Source organism: Phymastichus coffea, unplaced genomic scaffold (assembly GCF_024137745.1).
Source record: "Phymastichus coffea isolate CEN01 unplaced genomic scaffold, Cenicafe_Pcof_1.1 PCOF00016, whole genome shotgun sequence".
NCBI lineage: Eukaryota > Metazoa > Arthropoda > Insecta > Hymenoptera > Eulophidae > Phymastichus > Phymastichus coffea.
In genome coordinates this window covers 3,705,066-3,729,750 of record NW_026706827.1, presented here as the reverse complement: position 1 = coordinate 3,729,750, position 24,685 = coordinate 3,705,066, and the positions used below count along the sequence as shown (strand labels likewise).

General features: G+C 36.9%; 1 protein-coding gene across 6 annotated transcripts in view; it reads left to right on the top strand.

Annotated features, from left to right (window-relative positions):
- The window catches only part of LOC131675125 (trithorax group protein osa), a 1,031,961-nt gene that overhangs the window by 885,435 nt on the left and 121,841 nt on the right, over positions 1-24,685 (top strand). For all 6 annotated transcript variants that reach the window (XM_058953975.1, XM_058953976.1, XM_058953974.1 and 3 more), the window contains one exon: positions 1,003-1,162. In XM_058953975.1, coding sequence (XP_058809958.1) covers positions 1,003-1,162 — 160 coding nt within the window. The remainder of the gene's footprint in view (positions 1-1,002; positions 1,163-24,685) is intronic.

Below are 24,685 nucleotides of genomic sequence, written 5' to 3'. Positions count from 1 at the left end.
TGTTAGATAGGTATGAGTAAATACAGAATATAAAGTCTATAAGTCAAGTAAAATAACATTTATACGGAGTAAGAAAATATTGACTTACATATATTGAGATAGCTAAATATTTATTGTTTAGACTTATAATTTATAACACTATATTTTTTCAAATTTATCTCACATTCGTAATGAGTAACCTTGAAAACTTTTTAGATCATAATTTTACTGGGTACCAAAAAATGGCCGATTTGTGAGATGTTGAATGGTAGCATAGGGGTGGGGATGTGTGAATTCATTTAATCCGACTCCAAATTTGCGATCAAAGATCGCGAAAACTCCTCAGGTTACGTTTTCTCTGAGCTTTGCAAATATAAAAAGTGGACTATTTGAATAAGCGGTAAGACAGTAGGATAGGGTGAGTAGAAAGTGGGTGTGTGTAAGTTTATCTAATCTGACCCCAGTTTTATGATTAGTAACTCCAAAAATCCCCAGATCGTTTTTATAACAAAAAAATATTGATTGTTTCCCCCAAGTCAATATATCAGTTTTCCGGTTCTCTAGAGGTTAATTCGTACTAGAAAATTGACATATAAATATGAAAAACATGTAGATATATGAGAGTAAATGCACGTAAATATCTAATAACCTTCGTGGTCTGTAGGAAGACGGCCACTATGGTTCTTCCTTACCTTTGTATAAGTTCAAGCAGGCCGTCTTTCATCCTCTGTCGAAGGACCCTATCCTCAAACTCACATTATATATATTCTAGAGAATCTCCAACCTGAAGTATTTTTCCTAGATACCTTTCAGTTCTAGTTTTTCCTACAACTCAACGAGGAGATTGATTTTACGAGATCCCTCTGATATATCAGCCATTAACTTCGAATAACAAAATATATTATATGTGCAATTATTAAACGAAATGATTTTCAAAATACAATAAGAAATTTTAATAAATTAGCTTTTGAGTGAGCTTAAATTTGAGATCTGTTTATATAAATAGAACATTCTGATGTACAGAGTCCTTATGGATCAACATTGGGGAATCAACTGTATCCTGGAGCGAATAATAAAAGTATGCCACCACCTCCACCATCATCACAGCAACCACGCCGACATCCTGACTTTGCAAAAGATCAACAGTATTCACCTTATAATCAACAAAGGCCTAGTTATGCAGGTAAAATTCCTTTGTCTTTCTTTTTAATATCAGATTTTCTCTTAAAAAAAGTTTAGGTAATGAAGCAAATAGAGTCCTTTTATGTAATGACATCGAATTAATAATACGAGGGTCGTTTGAAAAGTCCGTGCAAAAATAAAAACTGCTTGATTTTTTTTAATAAATCTTTTTTATTTTTCAATACAGTCTCCTTTTAGGCTTATACACTTCATCTAACGTTGCTCTAGTTTGTTAATCCCTTCCAAATAATAGGATTTGTCCAAGTCTGTGAAATAGGCATTCGTTTCTGCAATCACCTCCTCATTTGAATAAAATCTTTTCCCCGCCAGCCATTTTTTCATATAAGGGAACAAATAGTAGTCCGACGGAGCCAAGTCTGGAGAATAGGCGGGATGTGAAACGAGTTGGAACCCTATCTTCATCAGTTTTGCGGCCACAACTGCTGAGGCGTGAGCTGGCGCATTGTCGTGGTGGAAGAGGACTTTTTTGTGGGCCAATCGTGGACGTTTCTCTAGCAACTCAGTTTTCAAACGATCCAATAACGATGAATAAAATTCGCCTGTAATGGTTTTACCCTTTTCCAGATAGTCGATGAAGATTATTCCTTGCGAATCCCAAAAGACAGTCGCCATAACCTTCCCGGCCGAAGGAATTGTCTTCGCCTTTTTCGGAGCAGATTCCCCCTTGGTAACCTATTGTTTAGACTATTCTTTGATCTCAGGAGTGTAGTGATGTATCCATGTTTCATCTACAGTGATGAAACGACACTTAAAGTCTTGCGGATTTTGCTGGAACAGATGCAAACCATTCTTGCAACACTTCACACGATCTCGTTTTTGGTCAATCGTGAGTAATCGCGGCACCCATCTAGCGGATAGCTTTTTCATGTCCAAATGTTGGTGCAAAATATTATGTACCCAATCGCTCGAGATGCTTACAGTACTAGCAATCTCACACACCTTCACTCTTCTAGCAGCCATCACCATATCATGGATTTTATCAATGATTTCTGAAGTGGTAACCTCAACAGGGCGTCCAGAACGTTCAGCGTCTTTTGTGCTCATATGGCTACTCCGAAAATTTTGAAACCACTTATAAACCATTCTAATCGAAGGTGCACGATCACCATAATATTTATCAAGCTTCTGTTTAATCTCCTGAGGCGTTTTGCCTTTGAAAAAGTAATGTTTAATCAATACACGAAATTCTTTTTCTTCCATTTTTTTACAACCACTCGATTTCTTTGATTGAAACGAATATAAAACGAAAAGTAATTGGCCCATCTGGCTGAAACTTGGTGTGTGCTCTTCGAAGATATCTTGAAAATAACCTTGATACGAACTAGTAGCGCCATCTCTCTGACTTTGCACGGACTTTTCAAACGACCCTTGTACGTATAAATCCAATACCAAATTTCGTTTTTATTAAATAATAATTTTTGACGATCATTATTTATTTCTCTCAAATGTAGTTCTTACTATTTTCTTTTAACTATATATATATTGATCCATTTGATTGATTTTTTCGCTTATTCCACATTCAAAATTGAGCTAAAAGTACAAAAAGTTTTGTTGAATAGATAAAGAAATCCATTTTTCTGCTTACTATATATATTTTCTAACGACTCCGATTACACAAAAATATATATAATGATATTACAATTGAGCATTTAGCAATTTCTAAGTTATCAAACAAGTAATATATAAAAATATTTTTCTACTTTCCATTTAATGTGAGTCCGAAATTATGTAATTTTTAACTGTTATATCCAGGTAGTTTATAAGTAGATTGAGTCAATTTTGATTCTGTCCTTTTTGAGCAGTCTCTGAGCTTTTGAACTGTCTGTCTGTCCATTTCGCATACTATCATGCAACATCGCTCTTATTTGATCGAAAGATGTAGATCTTAAAGTCCACGTCCTATTCTGTTTCTTGTTTGAATACGTCCTTGACGTCATTTGTGTCTGTGTTATAGTCCAAATCCAGACTGAAGTATTTCTAGTAACTGTCTCTGTGTTAAGTTTCTCTACTTTTCTATTATCACTCAAGGTCTGCCGTATCATTACTTGGAATTTCTGTCTATTCTGTCTGTTTCTCTTTTGTGCCACTATAGAAGTGCAAATCCTCGGTTCTTTATCTTTCGGTATTCCAAGATGCTTATTTTGGAGCTCTTGAGATTAATCTTCGTTTTAAGTCGACGTAAAGTATCTGTGTAAGTCTTTCCATCCTTTAATCGCACCAAAATGATGTTGATCCCTTCATCTCTTCTTTTTAGGGAAGACCAGATTTTCTGGGCCGAGTCTTGCCTGTGTCGGTTGTTTTGTTTTATCATGCTAACATCATCAAGGTAGGAGGCATCTTCTTCGGCGTTACCTTCGAAATCAACAGTCCCATCGTCTGGGTTGACGTGGCTATCATTGCTGTACCATTTATCAGTTATTTCGTCTTTTTTCTTACCCTAAAGGAAATCCTAAAAGAAATCCCCTAAAAGAAACCCTAAAAGCAATTCTAGTTTAGTCTGAGCCGTCCATTACCCTTCGATAGGCCGCAGTTAGTTCAGTGCTGGTCCCGGTGTTTTTCTTCTTTTGTCCTTTTTACGGCGTTTTTCAGGCGGGAACTCAGACAATCGCATTCATTTCATGCGATCTCCATCACTTCCTTTATCACGTACATATTTGTTATTATGCCCGTGCCGATATTGCTCTGTATCTTTGTCCTTACATCCAGGTAGGAGTGAGTTGTCGGTATTTTTGGTGTACTAGGTGGCACATAAAAACACTTGTCATTCTTCTTATTTTGTATATTGATATAAAGTTGCTTATGTTTGATATAAAAGCTAACAATCCGAGTGCCAACAATCTTTCGATATTTTCGAGACTAGCATAACCAACCTTTCTCAGACGATGTGCACGCAAAAGCAACAAAGCTGTGTCCTTGAAATACTGAGCCATGATGCTAAATGATCAACTGATCAGATCAGACAAAGTCATCGCATTATATTCATTACTCATTGACTTACTCATCAATTCTGATTCTTAGCAAAAGTATAAAGATGGTAAACGATTGTCATTTTTACTTTTATTATCGGGTTTTCCCGACACCGCGGCATTAGGGTTTTCCCTAGTCGTTTTCCCGACGCGGATAATAACTGACGGCCAGATGGATTCTAAGCATCAGTGCTTAGAATGATCTAGCTGTCCGCAACAACAGTAATATAATTGGAAGAGACGATTGTCTAATGCTGTTCTTTTCTCATAAAATAGAGGGTCTTCTAAATTTATCTCTTAGACAATCATGTAAAAAAGAAAAATAGCAAGGCTAATCACTGAATAATGAAATGTGGCTCAGAAAATGGCTCAGATTTTATTTCACTGATAACAGTGCTCATGTTGTTAGATGAGATTGGATCAGAATCAGTCCTTTTATCGCAGCGACAAGCGAATTTATACTCATAGAAGCAGACCCTTTTTACGCTGAGTTGCCCTTACAACGCTGTTTTCGTAAATTTTCACAAATTTTGAACAAGCTTTAACGCGGAATTATGTACGTAAAGTGAAAAGTTTATGATGTAAAAAATTGACTTAAAGATGTGACGGCGGGCCATATATGATTAAAATTTTTAAATTTCACAAGAATAATTTTTCTAAGACCAACGACAGAGTTGAAACCGCTTCCCAAGAGCTGTGGGAACCGAGCCGAGTGTCGCAGGGAAATTCTTCTTGATAGTCTCCAAGCAATAGAATCTATAGTCTAAATTTATACAAGCGTTCATTCATTTTTTTCAATACGCTATTCTGCTCTTCGTACCTTCACACTTACATATGAAGTGCATGCAGCCTCCGAACACGTGAGCGCTGAGATGCCGATGAGAGAAGAGGACCATAAAACTGCAGTCTAACCCACCTAATCCTGGGAAACATGAGTTAAGTCGTTTGTTATTTCCTGAAATAATTTAATCCTACGCCTGAGCGAGCTACCTCAACTAACCAACCTGCCTCTAGCCCACCAAACCCCCATAAACCACCCTTACCCAACAAAATGTAGGATAATAGACATAACTTTGGAAGAATTGAGTTTATCAGTTGCTTTTTCTTAAAATAATTGATTTCTACACCGTACGTGGGGTATCCTATTTTTTTTTTGTAAAATATATCTGTAGCTCAAACATAATTTATGACAAATAAAAATATGTTTAATACATTTTATTTTAATAGTACTAAAATGGCGAGAAATATCTCTTAAAAATAAACACAAGAATAACACGAGGTCTAATTATCATTTATAGATCTTGTAACGGGAGAGATAAATCTGAAAATCGGGAATTTATTTAAGAACAAACTCCTACGATGCAGAGCAAACCGCCGCTCCGTTAAACACGTATGATAATACGTGTATTCGCCTTAACGTCAGATGATTTATCCTAGTTGTCTTCTATCGATCGGAGTTCAACTCACCTTACTTGATGAGTTTTAAGTGTGAGCGACTTTACTCCTAATCTTCTTAATCCCCTAGATGTAATTGGATTAAAACCTAAGCCTGTTTCAAATACTTAAGCTACCAGAAAAATCAAATGACGAAAACGGCGAATTAATTTAACAGACTTTAATTAATAAAAAAATCACTACAGTCTTTGTTGGGCCGAAAGACTGACGCACGCGAATAGGATTTTACAATTTAATTATGTTCGGTGAGAAAGAGAGAGAGAGAGTAGATTTGAATTCTACCGCGAACTAACGCACGACGCGAATACAAAAAAAATAATGCTATCACGAATAGACAAAATACCGAATGTATTTTGTTTCGCTTAATATGACGGAAGGTGCACCTACCATGCGGTGCAATTACGATGATCAGCCGTATTTGTTGTTGCAAAATTATCAACTGCCGCTGCACCTCGATTAATCAGCTGCACTGCCTCAATTCGCCATTATATGCTGCAAATCTGCTGCTTCTGCACCGCTACTTGCTGCTGCAATACTATTGTTGCACCCACGCACGTATTTGTTCAGAAAACTAATTATTTTTGCGAATCAAAGTGCAAAACACAAATCGGCGGTAAACTCGCGTAAACAGCTGAGGCGTAACTGCTTATTCAAAAGATCGCGCGCCCCCTCTCTCTCTCTCAATAGTTCGAACTAACGCGCGAGAAACAGAATCGCGAACGAGTCGATTAATTAAATCGACTACCGTTGCAATCTATATATATATATTTATATTCGTATGTAGATACATAAATATATTTACGTAAGTGCCATCGTACGCGATACTACATATATTTGATTTTTAATAATAATTTTCATCTTTTTCTTTTTTTTATTTATTGGTAAATTAAAATGTATCATTCAACGAATTCCTTACAGAAATGATAATCATCAAAAAAGTGTTTGAAACATATAATGATCTTTTACACCAACCACACCGTATTATAGCAACATTTTTACATGTTTCTACTTCGCAATATATATTACAAGAATCTTCAAAACTAAAATCAACAGGGTTATCTGTTTTAGCTGGTTTTTCAGCAATGTAGCCGCTTTTATACCAAGCATATTTAAAAATATTTGTACGAGTATATCTTGGTGAAGAAAGCTGGTTATGGACAAGAGACTGCATTTTTATGATGTTATTTCTTAAATGTAGATTCATTTCATAGTCCATCAAAATTACTTGATCTGATAAACGTCGAGTGGTTGGATGTTCCCTGTCGTTCCTGTGGGAATTTTTTTTATATTAACAATTTTGTTTGTCGGCATCGTTTCCCTTACAGATTTATCGCAATGTCCACTCCAAGAGTCGAGTAAAAGTACAGATTGAGGTCCAATATTTGGGTAAAAAACTTCTTTCAACCAAATTTTAAAATGATCTAAAATAAGAAAATGTCAAAATTTTTTTATGTCATTGCATTATAATAAACAAAAATATACTAACTTGTCGTTAATTTTCCAGATTTAGATGCTTCCACATGCACATTTTCAGGTCTAAATAATGAAGATTCCACTATGGGACCGAATTGACCACTTTTTTCTTTTAATACTATAAAAAGTGGTGATAAAAGTTTCCCGGTTGCTGATATAGTTGGCTGAATTGTATAACTGTGCGTTGTCGATGAAACCGACTGTACCAGACATTGCACCTGCTTTTCTCCTTCAACTGCTAATGTTCTTCCCAAGTGCATTTCTAATTGGAAACCACTCTGATTTGAATTATAAAAGTTTGCAATGCCGATTTCTGGTATACATGATTTAACATCAGCTACAAAAGCATCAGCATTAGTTTGTAGTTCTTCTTTACGTTCTAATGTTTTTTTGGTGATAAATTTATTTATTTTTCTAGATACTATTCTATGAGTTTTTTTAAATTTTAGTAACCAATTTTGAGAAGCCTTAAATCTTATATCTTCATGACCAACAATTTTTTGAACTTGCAATGCCCATTTCCGTATATCTCGATCATGCACTATCGTACCAGCTGCAATAGCGGCTCTTAAATTATCAAACATGTATTGGTAAATTTGCGAAATTTTTTCTCAGTAAGTTCCATTTTTATTAATTGTTTTCGCCCAACGTTTAAGTTGACTTATAGACGAAACTTTTTTGAATCTATGTTGTACAGTATCCAGTTTTAAGTTTTTGTTTTTTCCGCTCCTCCAAAATTCTACGGCTCTTTGTTTATAATCAAATGTGATTTCTTCATCATCATTTGTGCACTGATTTGTTGGTGCAAAATCAGGATCAGGAAAGTGATGTTGAACTTCATCTTCGATTATTTTAGCATCAGTATCTTTATAAGCTTCATGAAAATCTAACGTCTCTTCAACAATCATATCAATATCATTAAACTCATAAACGGGATCTATTAATATTTCTTTCAACGTTTCTGACAATTTAATTTCTTTGAAATTAATCTCGCTATCTGGTATTTGTAAACTTTGAAAATATGCTAATAATAAATTTACTAAGTTCAAAGGATTGATCTGCATGTTCTAATCTAAAACGAAATCAAGATATAAATACTCTTTTTTACAGTTGAATAATTTTACAAAAGACAAAAGAAAACCTAGTCTATAGATAGAATTCGATCATACGTTTTTAGCAGTTATATTTCACATGTTTACAAATCAAAATATTTGAATAAAATTATATATAATAAGTGACATAAATACTTACGTAGTAGACAAAAAATTTTCTTCTTGTTATGTACTATATTTTCGTGTTCGGGAAATTTGTATGTAAATATAGAAATAAGTTGATTTATAAATCCAGCACTATAAAAAAATTTTAACTTTTTAAATACTTGACTTGTCTTCAACTACTATGAATAATGAAATATGTATCGGATGTCTTATTATTGTAAGGGACTTAGATTTGATATTCAATTTAAATTAATTATTTATTTGATTTAAATTGACTTTACGTTTAAGAAATAACAACTATTATTATTACTCTTTTATACACAGCTATATGTAATACAATGCAAATAATATTAAAAAAAAACTGATACTATAACTGTTATTATTAATTTCGAAAAAACAAAATAGTTAATAATTATTTATAATTTATTTTAGTCTCAAATCTTATATTTATAAGCCGTTATTAATTATTTTTATCTTTTTTGTATTTATAATGAAAAGAAAATAATAATTATTACATAAAATTTGTAATACTTGGGACATATTGTTATGCAACATGAATGTTATTCAAGAAATACATTTATTTTTCGCTATTTATATAAGGTTAGCCCGCATGTGGTTCGGTAACGGTGGTTTATGGGGGTTTGTTGAGGTAGCTCGCTCATGCGTAGGATTAAATTATTTCAATAAATAACAACCGACTAAACTTGTTTATCCCAGGGTTAGGTGGATTAACCTGCTGATAGTTTGACGGGGGCGGTTTCTAGGGGATGAAACACCCCTCAAACATATTTTTTTAAAAAATCCGGAAACACGTCAATTTAATTTTGGTATTTTCTCATTATCAGTGCGATTTTAAAATCACTCGAGCTGATTTACTATATTACATGTCGTAAAACAGTACAAAATATAGTGTATTTACCCTTATTAAAAAGAGGGTTGCAACCCTTCCGTATAAATGTTATGTCCTTAAAAGCGCCTTTTTATAAGAAATTTTTTAACGTTGAGTTTACTGAAAAATATTCATTTGATGCTGAGAAATATTAAAAAAACTGATTTTAGGAGTTGATTTTCAGGGTGGATTTCACCCCTTTAAAGCCCTTATGGGCCGGTAAAAAAAACACGTATCTAATTTTTTTTCAAGTACTACTACATTTCCCAAAATCATTTAAATCGGTGAGGTCGGGTTGGGGTGGTTCCCTTGTAAGAGCCATCTCTGGAGAAAAGGGCCCAAGTTTAGAAGAGAACCGCCCTCTCTCTCTCTGAAAACTCACGCCCTCAAACCAATTATGTATTCCGGTTCGACCAAGAAAATCCTTCGGCCAATACGGAAAACTTTGAGTATGTTACTCTATGGGCCTGAAGGAGATTTCCACCCAACCGCCCCCAGGTCATAAAAACCCCTACATAAGGCCGCGATAAGCAGTCTAGTGAAAATTAATAAAATCAGATTATTTTAAGCAGTTCAGTGGAAATTAGTAAACTCAGATTCAAGTTCAAGTTATTAGAGAAGTCTAGTGAAAATTAATCAAGTTCAAGTTATTTGAGAAGTCCAGTGAAATTTAGTAAAGGCGAATTCAAGTTCAAGGAGCTAAAACTACTTTAAGAAACATCGTCAGCCCGAAGTAAACTAGCCAGATTTAGAGAGAGCGAGAGCAAGATAGAGAGAGAGAGAGCAAGAGTGACTTTTAAGAAAGAAATCTTCCTTACTTCGAAATAAATAAAAAGAGTAAGTTACAAAATTTATTTGGCTATAATTTCCTACTGTAATAGTTATCACTTTTCGGAGATCCATTAAGCCTGAGTCTGGTGGATTTCCATTCAATCCCCCATTAAAAGCACATTAAGCTAGAAGTCTAGAGGTGTGCTCATAATAACATTTGACTATTATTATCCCCATAATTAGGAGTTTCTGGAGCAACAATATTGTTCGTCCCGGCTAAAGTGTTACGCACAAGCCAAATCAAAGAAACCCTGAGTCTACGCTTACTCCAAGCGTACCTGAGAGTGACTTCGACGTCACAAAGACGATGAATTTTATGATATTAATCCCTTATGAAGAAGAAATAGCCTTATAAAGTTATAAATAAAGTTTACAATGGGGGTGGCGATTAAAATCCAATTGCTGGTCATTGCCGTTCAGACAAAAAGGAAAAGAGCGGGTGAATCGCTGCGATATATGAAGGTCAAACGTTGCGGGCTTTGTTACGAGTTGATTATTAAATTAATAACCAATGCTTACCAATATGTATCTAATGGATAAGGCTAACTTAAGAAAAAATAATTAAAATCCTAATTATTTGTAATATGAGTAGAGTAAATAATTATTTATTACTATACCTTGAAAATCTTGTTGAAGGAGGTATCTGTTGACCCAATCAGAGTTCGCGTACTGATATTAGATTAAACTTTAGACAAATTTCATTTTTAGAATATTTTTTGAGAAGGTAGAAGGTTACATATTTCGTTCGCAATAAAGTTAATAAGAGTGACACCGAAATTATCGGACGGCTGTGGTACGGAGTTCCACGTATGAATTACTTTAAAAGAACTTGCGATAAGAACTGAACTGTAAGAGCGTATTAAACTTTTTATACTCTTTTTAAGATTAGTATCGCAATTAAAAGTAGTCCTTATTTATTACATTATAATTCGCTGAATACGTGGTTTTGTTACTGGTGCGCGTTCGCTTGTCCGAGTTTTGATTGATTTCTTGCGAATGTATACATAAATTTTGTTTCCTTTTTGAATTGTGAGATTGCATCTGAAATGGAAAGAATTTGAAAACTTCTGCAAAAATTCGTTGCGAGACGTAATAATGTGGATCCAGCAGAATCTAGCCCGGTAGCGCAGCTTTGTTGTGAACGGAGCGGCTAAACTCCTGAGTCCACGGAGAGCGACGTGTAGTTTGCAACGGGGATTTTAACTGCTACAATATTAATATAACTGAGATTAAATATTTGCTAATAAAATTGCAGCTCTTTGCGGGCTCGTGTTATGTCACGTAAGACCGGCCCGGTAGACCAGGTTGCCAACAGGCCTGCGGAGAGTGTCATGCATCGTGCAGCTAAAATCACGAAAATCAAGGAAAGCGGAAGGAAGATGAGGATGCTCAAAAGAAAAGCCATAAAAATGTAGTAGTAGATATAAATACAGTTTATGTACGTGAGAAAGGCATATACATAGCGGCACAGAGAGAGCAGCGAGTTGGGCAGATCGAGAGTAACGTAAAGGACGGTTAGTACCTACAATCGGCGTTGTTCCTTTGTTTTGAATCGGCCGGACGGCAAGGTCGCAGAATGCGCGAAGGCGGTTCGTCACTCGTCGCAAAAAGGAGGAGGTGCAGCGCGCACAGTTGTACCTCACAATCACTTCCCCGTCGAGGAGTGCTCGCTAGCTACGAGGCAGATCACGGATAATCACCAAAAAGGCACACCGATAAGCGCAAGCACGGTCGTAGACGTCTACGCAGCTCGCGAACCATCGGCTATTTGCCGGCCCTTCATCATGCGATATGCGGCGCGCGGCTCGTCACACATACCTATACATGCACACGCTCGCGGTCTCTCTCTGCCGGCACTCTCTTTTACCTTGTTCTCCGCTGTTGTTGTCTGCTGTAGCTAAGGAGAAATATATGTTGAAAGACATAGCATATTATAATTGTTAAAATTATTGCCTTTGAGAGAGAGACATAACGAGCTGACATCAGACTCGTTATAAGTTGTAGTTCTGCGGTTGAGTACGCGAAAAGGAGCGACTGTAGTAGAGCGAAGGGACACGGAGTCAGTGAATGGCGGGATAACAAGAAAAAAAACGCACATGATATCGATAAAAAAAGTAACAATTAATCGATAAAATTAAAACAAGGAGAAATATGTAATATGATTAAAACAGACCACGCCAAGTTAGCAGTGAATATGAGAGAGAGTGAGAGAGAGAGAGAGAATGAGGAAAGCAGAAAAGCTGTTAGTTCTCATAAAATAAGACAATATTTTTAGTTTACATGTACGAACCAACTTTCTCTTACAAGATTCCATATGTAATCCATTCCGATGCCATATGTTAAAAAATGAAATTTCTAAGTATGTTAGAGCTATACTGACCCTGATATCATGTTTCCAATTGCTTTATGTTCCGATAAAAGCATTCACCATGTTCTTCTGAATAGTCGCACATGTTATCTTTAAAGATGCCAAATTGAGTATCACGGAAATGGAGTTTAATGGATATGCGGTAGACCGTTTTCCCGAAGTTGTCGACCATGTCTTCGATAAGCTTCTAGTAAATATCCGCTTTTTTGTTTCCAAGGAAGTTTTCCATAAGAGCGGCAAAACTGTTCCATGCTATGTTCTCATTTGGTTTGTAGGCAGATGAAAATTCCGCCTTTAACTTTTGCTTCTGATAAATGAGGGAAAAGGGTTTGAAGATATTGAAATGCTGCTGACTCTATAAATAAAAACAATAGATGTTATTAGAATCTATAAGATATTAAGTTGGTCTTAAGGCTACCGCGCCACTTACAAGTGAAATTTAAATTCGACTTACTATTAGACTTGAACTTACTGTGTCTAACGCCTTCACAAACTGCTTCATCAGTCTTAATTTTATATATAGGGGTGGCATTAAGATTTTTGATGCGTCGGCTAGCGGAGTGTTTTTGATGTTTAACTATCTTATGATGGCATCTATCCGCTCAGGCCATTTTTTCTGTTTGTAATGCTTATCGTCTGCCCAGCTGTCCCACTAGTAAAGGTAGCAAGGGTTTTCAATATACCCGCTTTGGAGGCCCATAAAAATTGATATGATTTTAAAGTTACCAATTAATTCTCAATTATTTTTTTCGTACTTGAGTTTATGCAGCAAAATTTTGGCGCTCTCATATCTTTCCTTTAAATGTATGAAATGAGCTAACGAGAGTGACGGATACTTATTCCCGTTTTTCTGAAGAATGGATTTTAGCTGGTCTTATTGATACCTATAAGCAGTCGCCACTCTTTGGGATCATATTCAATTACTATTTCTTCAAAAAGTCCAGCTATATTGTGACAGTAAGTACCATTTCCTTCATTCGCAAAATAAGAAGAAATTCTCTCATGGCGTTTTCGTTACTCCGCTATTCCATTCTTTCATTCTTGATAACAAAAGTTCGCTCTTTGCTTTAGACAGCTCTAGGTCTCAAACCAAATCATTCATATCTTCCTCATTTGGTAAGTAGCGTTCCCGCGGTGGATCAGTGTCGCCGACAAAGCCATCACTGCTGATTGATTGTCGACTAGAGATGGTGGAATTGGTGGTTATCTCCTGATTACTAGAATTGGAGTCACCTGATTGATCTCTATTCCCGCTCGTCAGAGAATCTTGCTGTTCTTGTTACTGATTAACCAGCGCTGTAGGAATCGGAAACTCGTTGCTATGTACTATCGGGACTGGCGAGCAAGGCAGATTCGGATAAAAAAAATTTGGAGCTGTTTCTGATCCTTAGAGGATTTGGCTAAACAAAAATAACAATCTTTTTCGTGGTTGATGAATTTGTTCCAAAGTCTTGGTACAGAGAATAGTAAACGACAATCTGCATCTCGGTACCAATCTGAAACAAGCAAAAAATACGTTACGATTTTCAACCTTCCCTCTTCAATCTTCCCATAAATCATAGAAAATATATCCAGTTAACTTTAATTTACAAAGAATTCTAAATCCTCGACATGAAGAAAGTACAGTAGTACTCAAAATTATAAGATACCCTTAATTTTGCTTTATTTTATTTACTTCGTTTTAAATATTATAAAAATGTAAAAAAAAAATTAGAATATCCTAAATTTAAAATGAATAGAAAATGTACGTATATTCCTGCAATTTGTGTACACTACGTTTAAAAAAAACGGAGCAATTTGAAAAAATTGGCTTAAAATACAAAAAATGAGTGATTTTCAAATGATAAAAATTAGACGATATTTGTGTGAGATTTGAACAATTTTATACATTAGTTATTGGAAATTTTAGTTAGTTGAACTTGAAGGTTGATAAACTATAAGGAAATGAAATCGTACCGTCATAGATTGATACTAAATTCGTAGAGTATTTGAAGTAAAGTGAAATCGACGATATTTCATTGTTCTAAAAAATATTATTTTTTTAGTTTAAATTGACATAAAAATTTTGTTAAGAATGAAACCTACGTCTAATGGAGGCTTTTTGTTTAGAAAAATATCAATTTTGAATAAAAAAATATTAGGAAAAACTACTAGAAAATTAAAAACCCCAAGGCTTTGTAAAGTTTATAATTCGTAAATAAAATAAAGCGAAATTAGGGATGCCTTATAATTATGAATACTACTGTAAAGTCTATGAAGCAAGAAAACTTAAAAGGAAAATGCTGTTTCACTTTCTACGGAGTCGACTCATGTAGTCCTTGCAGTTGTATTCGGGTTCCGAACTGCTGCCTTGGTTTACAGATCTACCAAAATACACCTCGTAGACCGACCAGAGTGTAGGAAATGCACTTACTAAGTGTTTTTTACTCCTTGCTTGTAAAAAGTTGCCACAAATATAAAAAAAATTGTTCGGTGGATGCTTACAACTCGTTATTTTATTTCAAAGTACATGTGCCATGTTCAGCAGACGTAAAGCTAATATTAGAAAAGATATATATAAATTAACGACACACACTTCGCTACTGAGTAGATATTTAAAATGGCTGTATCATAAACATAAACTAACCGTGAACGATCACACTACCAGGAGCAAAAAAGGACTCTTATATCCGCGTACAAGTTCTTCATGAACAACTACCAGACTTGCAAGAGCATACGATATATTTTCATAATTTGATATGATACATCTTCTTTTAATAATAATAAATTTTTTGTGCCAAATAAGAAAATATCTTCAAGATGCGATTGCGCCATATCGGTCATGTCCCAGGGTGAATACCTTTGTGAATACTGATTAAAGCCCTAGTAGGATCAGAAGTACATGCGTCCTGTAAAGAGTTCGGTCAAGTAGAAATCTACTTCTCCATGCTTGCGATCAATTCACCTGTCTAATTGAGGCATCAGTCTTGCTGTCTATCTTTCTCTTAATTCCTCGTCCCAGTGTTACTGCCATAGTGGCATCGTTTTCGTCCTTTCTTTTTTTTTACCGTGTTAGGTTTTTCTCTGCCTTTCGATAATAATAATAATAATAATAATAATAATAATAATAATAACAATAATAATATTCGATTATTACGGAGAGGTCCCTCGAGCTGGTGCAGCTGGCGTTGAACCAGACCATGAGACGAGTTGGACGATGGATGACAGACCACGGACTATAACTCGCTATAGAAAAGACGGAACTGATGTTTCTCACGAGAAGACGCAATCAGACGATACTGTACATGAGGCTGGGGACATACGAGATGAAGACCAAAAGGGAAGTCAAGTACCTTGGGGTAACCCTCGATACGAAGATGACCTTCTGGCCTCATATACAGAAGACAACCCGGAAAGCGGCAGAGAGGCATCCTTGAATCACCTGATGGCAAATATGACGGGACTGAGATCGGGGAAACGGCGACTGTTAATGGCGACAGCTCACACGATCCTTCTATACGGTGCGGAAATATGGGCAGAGTCTCTGAAGACAAAGAAATACTTTAAGACAATGATGATGGTACAGAGACAGGGTGCACTGCGAATCGCTTGCTCCTATCGAACAGTCTCTGCGCAGGCTGTTTTGGTGGTGGCTGGCGTAATACCCGTGGATCTCCTGGCCTTTGAACGCAAAAGGATCTACAGGAGCAGCGCGGGCATAGGACGAAAGAACGCGGCAATCGCCGAGCGTGACAGGACAATTGACATGTGGCAGGGCCGATGGACAGAAGAACGAGATGGTAACTAGACGAGACGACTGATATGCGACTTGAGGCTGTGGCTCGGAAAAAAATTTGGTGATGTAAACTTTTACGTTATCTAGCTCTTGATGGGTCACGGGTACTTCCGACGGTACCTTTACAATATGAACAGAGTACAAACACCCGATTGAAAGTAAGAATTAGAAACAACGGTCGGCAGCATCACGCCCGATAACATTGTGACGGTGATGCTGCATGAACCCGAATGGTGGCGCTTGCTTAGTCGCTACCTATACGGAAACTATACTGAGACGTAAGAACGCGGACGACTACCTGACAATTGACTGAGCAGAGAATGAGGCGACGTAACGAGATACGGAGGAACGACACGAACGGACGAACACAGACAGAACTTCTAGTCAGAAGTAATATCAACATAGTCCCTGGCTGAGGGAAGGATACTAAGGAGGTAGCGGTTTAGTGGATAGGCCTGTTTTTTTTTTTTTTTTTTTTGAGAAGTCCCACATAACCTCTTAGTCAGTAAGACTTAGGAGAATCCGTAAAAAGGATTCCACAACACTCTTGTAAAAAAAATATTAATATTAATAATAATAATAACAACAACAGAAACAATAATAATAATACGTAACATAATAATAGTAAGTACTGAAACTTACGGACACAAGACAAAACAAGCTTTGAAGAAGTGCTACGGTAGCCAACGACATCCGCCAAAGTTATTCCAGTAGGGCTCAAGACATGGAAACAAACAAACTAGATAACACATAAGATGATGCGTTGCGTTGTCATGGTGGGAGAGCACTTTTGTCTTCGCCAAATGGGGCCGTTTTTTCTGCAATTTGACGTCGAATCGGCCCAATAATTCGGCATAGTACAGCCCTGTGACCGTTTTGCCCCTCTCCAGGTAATCGATGTAGATCACACCTTGTGAATCCCAGAAAACGGTGGCCATCACCTTTCCGGCCGATGAGGCAGTCTGCGCCTTCTTCGTAGCACTTTCGCCGGGTAAAGTCCACTGTTTCCACTGTTCCTTGGTCTCTGGTGTATACCAGTGGATCCATGTTTCGTCGACTGTCATGAAACGACGCAGAAACTCCTTCGGATTGCGCTTGAACAGCGTCAGACATTACTCTGAAGTTGTCTCACGGTTGCGCTTGTTATCCGAAGTGAGCAAATGTGGCACCCATCGCGCCGATAGCTTTCTCATGCCTAAAATTTCATGCAGGACATGACCCACGCGGTCTTTTGAGATGCCTACGATCTTAGCTATCTCGCGCACCTTCAATCGTCGATCTGCCAATACGAGATCGTGAATTTTTGTCACGTTATCCTCCGTGGTAGCCGTTTTCGGAGCACCTGGACGTGGCTCTTCAAAAATCGACGTGCGACCACGTTGAAACTCGTTAAATCAATTTTTGACGGTCGCCATCGAAGGAGAAGAGTCACCGTAAACAGCATCCAAGCGCTTTTTGATTTCGCCGCGCGATTTCCCTTCCAAAAACAAGAATCGAATCACCGACCGATACTGCTCTTTTTCCATTTTTCAAAAATCAACGGACACACTTGCTTTCACACGCTCTCAAAAATAAACTACAACTCCGATCCGGCTGAAATCTTGACAGTAACCATCGAGAAGGTTGTACTACGTGATAGAATATTTCTTTTGCGAGAGTGGCGCCATCGGGCAGTGAGGCTAAGTACTTATCGGACCATCCTCGTATAACGCTACTGTGCAACGCTACGATGACCTGACGTAAGGACAGAGTGGACAAAAAGGCAATGTACTGGTATGCGAACGAGATAAAAATCCTCCGAAGGGAGTGCATTGCCTGTCGTAGGAGAGTATATTGCGCAAAAAAAAAGGATAGCTCCAACGCGGATAGTCTAACGAATGCATATAAGACGGCATAAAAGACACTGGTCATTTTAATTAGAGCAAAAACAGGTACTCGAGACAGCTATGTGAAGATTTGGAATGAAACCGCTAGGGATTGGGTTACAAGATTGAGATGAAAAAACTAGATTTCCTTGGCTCTTCAAAGTTAAAAGACAGAGAAACTCAATAGCTCAATAGTGAACGGGCTCTTCCCGAACTAACCTATGACGGAAGATACTATGAGTAGGCGGAAGCTAACGTTGCCGGAATTTACAGAGGCGGAGCTCACACGAGCGGGGTTCACGCTTATTCCAATGTTTGTCGAAGAGATACAGACGCAGACCAAGATATCGGTCAAAAATCTAGGGGTGACCCTGGATACGAAGCTTAACTACAGGCCGCACATACATCAGATAGTTAAAAAGGCGGCAGAGGACTTCAGCTATCAGCCGTCTCATAGCAAACATATTTGAACCAAAACAATGGAAGAGATGACTACTGATTTTCACGATCCACTCGATCATGTTTTAGAGGGCGGATGTGTGGTCTAACACGCTAGATGTCAAGATATATAGCAAACGACTGATGAAGAGACTGAGATAGCAGCATTCAGAATTGCCTGCGCCTATAGAACGGTCTTGATTGAAACCATTTTCGCGGTGCCGAGCGTAATCGTGAAAAATCAACTCGCTCTAGAGCGGAAGCGCATGTACGAACGAAATCGAGATGTAATAAGGACAGAAGCTGTAGAAGAAAAAAAAACAAGACGATGACAAAATGGAACAATCGATAAAGAGCGAATACAACCGGTACATAGTCGAGACGTCTCATCGACGATCTGAGACCGTAAACGGGTAGAAGATTTGGGAAAGTGAACTCTTTTCTAGTCCAGTTACTAATTCTTGAAATAAGCTCAAACTGATACAAAAATTCTAACACAAACTGACACAAAGTGGTGTTGAATCATCGTAACTATCTACAGGAATTCATTAAACAAACTGACACTAAAACATCAGATAAATAAACTCAACCTTTCAATGCTAAGGATTGGCTTAAAAATGTTGAGTGTTTTGCTTGTAAACAAGCAGGTCACATTCGCGCACAATGCCCTCACCTTCAACAAGAAAATTAAATTTTGTTAAACTTTTAGGGGCGGATTTAACTAATAATATAGAAGCTCCTTAACATACTCCTGTTCTACCTCTTGTATGTAGAATTCTTAAAAATCTCAAAACTTGAATTTGAAGGCGCGATAGATAATAAGTCTTTCATACTTAAAATTAACTCGGGTTTAGATGTTTCTATTTGAAATTCAAAATTTTTTGATGAAAGTTATCTTTGCATTTCTCTCATTAAGGATTCTGTGAAATTTCCTACAGCTGAAAATATTTCTATTAAATTTAAGACTATTGTTCAGATTTGTTTAGATAAATATTCGATTCGTATGGCAGTCTATGTTACTAATATTATTGATGATTAGGTTATTGATATACTTAGTTGTGATTTTTCAAATAACTCCGGAATTGCAAATTCTATTAGTGAAATTTTTTCTAACATTCCTAATTCGACTAGAGACAACGATGACTAAAAAATTTGCTCTAGGATTGTACAATCAAACACTGAATTCTCTGCTCAGTTACAAAATTTGCTTAATAATAATCCCAAAGAATTCACCTCATTTCAGAAAATTAAATTTTCACAACTTCTTGTTGATATTCAAGATATTTTTGAAAATAATAATGTAACATGTGTAACGGGGTGGTTATTCTACAAAATGAGAAATTTATTAACGCACAAATTCCCACGATGCAGAGCTAACCGCCGCTCCGTTAAAGACGTATAGCTATACGTATATATATTCGCCTTTACGTTTGATGATTTCGTTTCAGTGTCTTCTTTCCAACCGAGCTGAACTCACCTTAAGTCACTTGACTTGTGATATTCGATCTATCTTCAGTATGAATGACTTAATGCCTAATCTGCCTAATTCCCTAGACAAAATTGGATTAAGACTTAAACCTTTATAGATCTATTAACTATTAGGGAACGAAATGACGTAAACGGCGAATAAAATTAACAAAGTTTAATTAATAAGAAAAACTATAGTCTTTTATAGGCCGAGAGACTAACGCACGCGAATAGGATTTATAATTATTGATTATAATTCGGTGAAAGAGAGAGAAAGAGAGAGAGAGAATTCGAAAATTGCCGCGAAATCTAACGCTCGGCGCGAATACAAAAAATTACGTTCGCGATTGACAAAATACTTTCGAAAGTATTTTGTTGCGCAATAATAAAGGGAGGTGTACCCACCCTGCGATGAAATTACGGTAATCAGCCGTAATTGTTGTTGAGAATCAACGGTCGATGCTCCTCAAATATCAGCTGCGCTGCCTCGCTCAAAATTCTGCTGCTGCTTGCTGCTACTTTAGATACTGCTGCTATGATGCTGCTGCTTTGATGCTGCTTTGATATCACTCTCGCACGCCAATACTCCAGGAAACTTTCAATTTATGAAATAATGACGAAACACAGTGCAAAACTAAATCACGGCGATACTATCGTGAAAGCAGCTGAGGCTTAATTGAATATTCAAACCCTCGCGCGCCCCTTTCTCTCTTAGTCTGTGACGGTGTAGGCCCGTCATGGCCTGCACCGTTCGCTTATCTCCCTCTCCTTCCTAGGCAAAGGCGAATGGCCGGCATCAAGCGCACGTTGTTATCACGTGCCTGATGCCTGCCCTTTATTTTTCAGCTACGCACGAGAGCGGTGGAAGGAGAAGCCGTGGACGCGACGACGCGTTCGAGTATCGAGAGTGCGAGAGAGAGAGAGAGAGAGAGAAAAGCAATAGTTTGAGTATTGGGCTTGGCGCGCGGCACTTGTCGCGACCGGCATTGCCGCGTGCCGCCGATTAGGCGAGTGGTGGGAGAAAGCGTGAGAAGCCGGCTCTCACGCACTCGCGAGAGAGAGTGACGCGACGCGCGTGACAGCAGTCAGTCGAGAGTTAGCTAGTGACCATCGCTGCCTGCCATTTGTCCGGAAGAAGTCAGCATTCCTCAGCAGATCGGCCGGACGGGACTTCCTCTGCCAGCGACGCAGCAGTTGCCCTGCAAGAAGCCGTCACCGAGGCAGAACCCGACAGCCTTTTCTGCCAGGTCGCCGGCCACGCAGCAGCGAGGAGTTTTCCAGACTAGCCGCCGGTGGGACACCTTCAAGGCTGCCAGCAACAGCGACGTCCACCAATTTGGTCAGGTCACCGATTCCTCTCTCTCTATATCTCTGTCTTTCCTCGGCGATTCTTACGGTTCGCGTCGCTACGCCAGGCTTTTCCGAGCCGGCGTAGTTTTCGGCATTGTGTAATTTAAGTAATTGTTTGAGCCGGTTAACGAGGTGACATGGCGCTAACGTGCCGGTCATCTCGTTTAGAATAAGTTCGCGTGTTAATAATAATAAGTGATTTGTGTTCTCGTCGGCACTCGTGGTAGTGCGTTTATAATAAACGTGTGTTAGCGAATTGTGTGTGAAGTTATTTTGTCCGCTGTTCTCCTTCCTGCTTTGCTTGGAGCGATACACCGCCTCCCTTGCCTTCCCCCTTTATAAATAATTGGTAATAGTAGTGAAGATATCGGCGTTGCACGCCGACGCTATTACAAGTCGTTCGAACTAACATCGCGAATGTACGTAATCGTGAACGGATCGATTAATCGAATGGACTACCGTTGCACAGGCAAATATAACTTAGTTGAACATGCAATTCATTTAACAGATTCCGTTCCCATTAAACAATCGATTCTTTCTATTCCGTTTCATTTGAAAACTGAAATCAATAAAATAATTTCAGATATGCGAAATTAAGGTGTCATTAAAGAATCTTCTAGTTCTTCTAGTTCTTGGTGCTCTCTAGTAGTATCGAAACGAAAAAAAGATTGTATGTGGTGATTTTGCGTTGATTTTCAAAAATTAAATTCTAAAACAATTAAAGATTCTTATCTTTTATCTAGAATCGATCAAAATTTAGACAAATTGGCTGTCAATTCTGGGTTTTCTACTTTAGATTTAAAAAGTGGTTATTGACTGGTCAAAATACGTGAAGAAGATCGGAAAAAAACTGCTTTTTTAATCGGTAACGATTTGTGGCCATTTGTCTTTATGCTTTTGGATTATTTAATGCTCCAGCTACTTTGGAACGGTTAAAGGAAAAAGTTCTTCGAAATATTCTTAATGATATTTTTTCAATCTATTTGGATAATATTATAGTTACAGCTAAATCATTCGATAATATGATAGTTAATCATAAGACTGGTTTCTTAGGAATTTGGCAGGCAAATTTAAAATTAACAAAAAGAAATGTTATTCTTTCCAATGTGAAGTAGAATATCTTGGCCATATAATGCCTAAATCCGGAAAGAAAACAGATCCTAAGAAAATCGAAACGATAACCTAATGGCCCACTACAGTAAATAAAGACCAACTTAAAAGTTTTACTGGATTGTGCTCCTATTATAGACACTTTATCAACGGATTCTCTTCTATAGCTAAACATTTGTATAATTTGTATAATTGATTCAGATCATGAAGATGATTTTGTTTGAACGAACGAAGGCCAATCTGCATTTTTAAATTTGAAAAAGGCTCTGTCTTTGATACCTATTTTACTCCAGTGAATAAACTGTCTTTGTTTTACAGGATGATTGAAATAATTATGTTAATTTATTTGCGCATTCATTAGTTTATGTTTCTACAGTCTGGTTTGGCGATAGATGTCTTGAAAAGTTTGTTGATAAGTTTATTTGAGTGGGTTTTAAATCTGAAATTATATTTTATGTAGAATTTTTGAATTTCTTCTTTAACTGGAGGTCTTTAACTGAGAAATAATGAAAAACGTGCAAATTATTAGGTGGGATAAAATATCAATGACATTCAAGCATTTGTTTGAAGCAGTGGATCGTTCTTTCTAAGATATAAATGATGAAAGTAAGGTATCTTTTCGAAGTGTAAATATTATATGTATTGATTTACTTCCTTTTTTTTGTGATGTTCTCCAGGAGTTTAACCATCTTTAAAGATGGTTATTTGTGTGTTTTTGTAATGTTTCTGATGTAATTATTGGTTCGGAGTGTGTTGTTAGAATTGCTATATCATCTGCATATGTTACTGTTTGAATGTTTATAGATTTTGGTAGATCCGAGGTGTATAACAAATTAGCATAGAGAATTTGGCCAAGAACATAGCCTTACGGTACTGCTGCTTTTATAAGTTGGCATCTTGATTTATTTTTATTTATTTTTATTTGAAAGACTCTCTTTTGTAGATATAAATGTAGTATTTCGTAGTGGTGTTTAGGAAAAAAACTCTTGAGCTTATGCAGTAGACCTTTATGCCAAACTTTATCAAAGGCCTGGGCACCATCAAGAAATATGCCAATGCAATACTTCTCTTCAATAATATTCCTTTCAACTAATACTATTCTGTTTATTTGTTCTAAAGTGACATGATTACACCTAAATCCGAATTGATGATCTAGGATAAGTTTTCTTTTTACTTATTGGGTTAATGTTGGCTGGCACTAATTTTTCAAAGATTTTGGAAAATATTGATAGTAGGCTAATCGGTCTATATGAGGTCATAAGTTCTGATTCTTTACCATGTTTAGGAATCAAGATATTGTCTGCTATTTTTCACTGTCTGGGAAAATAGCGCAGACGTAAGCATACGTTAAAAATAGGTGTTATGAACCTCATTGCTATTATGGGTAACATTTCAATTATTTTTCCGGTAATATTATCACGTCCGGAAGCTTTCTTATTTTTAATATTATGAATTATTGGTAATAGTTCCTTAATTTTAATCGATTCGATACTTATACTATCTTAAACCTCTGGAGTTTTCAGTAGGGTTTTTTCTTTTTGTTCGGTGATTAATCTTTGTGAAGTGTGAATACTGTACAAAGATGGTTTGAGAACGTTTCAGCTTTTTCCTCGTCGGATTTTGCTCATTTTCCTGAAGGCCTTCTGATAGGTGACATAAATGTAACTGGTCTTTTGATTCATTTGGTAACTTTCCATAGTGAATAGTCTGTTGCTTCTGTCGGACTCAAAGTTTTGAAATATTTCTGGATTTGTATATATTTTCTTAATATAACATTTTCTTCAAGGTTCTTTAGATGCTTTGTTTACTTTTGTCTTATCTTGAATCGATCTGGTTTTCTGGTACCTTTTTCTTAGATTATATGGACTATTACATTAGAATTGGTTTGCTGTGTTTTATTGTTATTTATTTATTAGTAAAACATTTGTGAATAATTTCAGTTAAAATTAAGTTGAGTGAATCAATACTGCTTTTTATGTTATTGGCTAATTTAAGAGGAACGTTACACGATATGCGTTCCTCGATGAAGCTAGTATATTTTTCCAGTCGACTTTAGTGTGGTTGTTTACAGTATTAATTACCTGAGAAGTTATTGTAATTAATATCAGTGAATGATATGATTATGATGACACTTTAAAATAATTTTTATTTATTTCTTTTACTATTGCAAAGTTAATCAAATTGGGAAGCCTGTTTAAGTTATAATGGAGAATCTCTGCTAGGCCGATTTCATCCGTCTGGTTCTCGCAAATGTCCGTGCGCCGCGCCAAGCTGAGAGTGTGTGCGTGTGGTACGCACA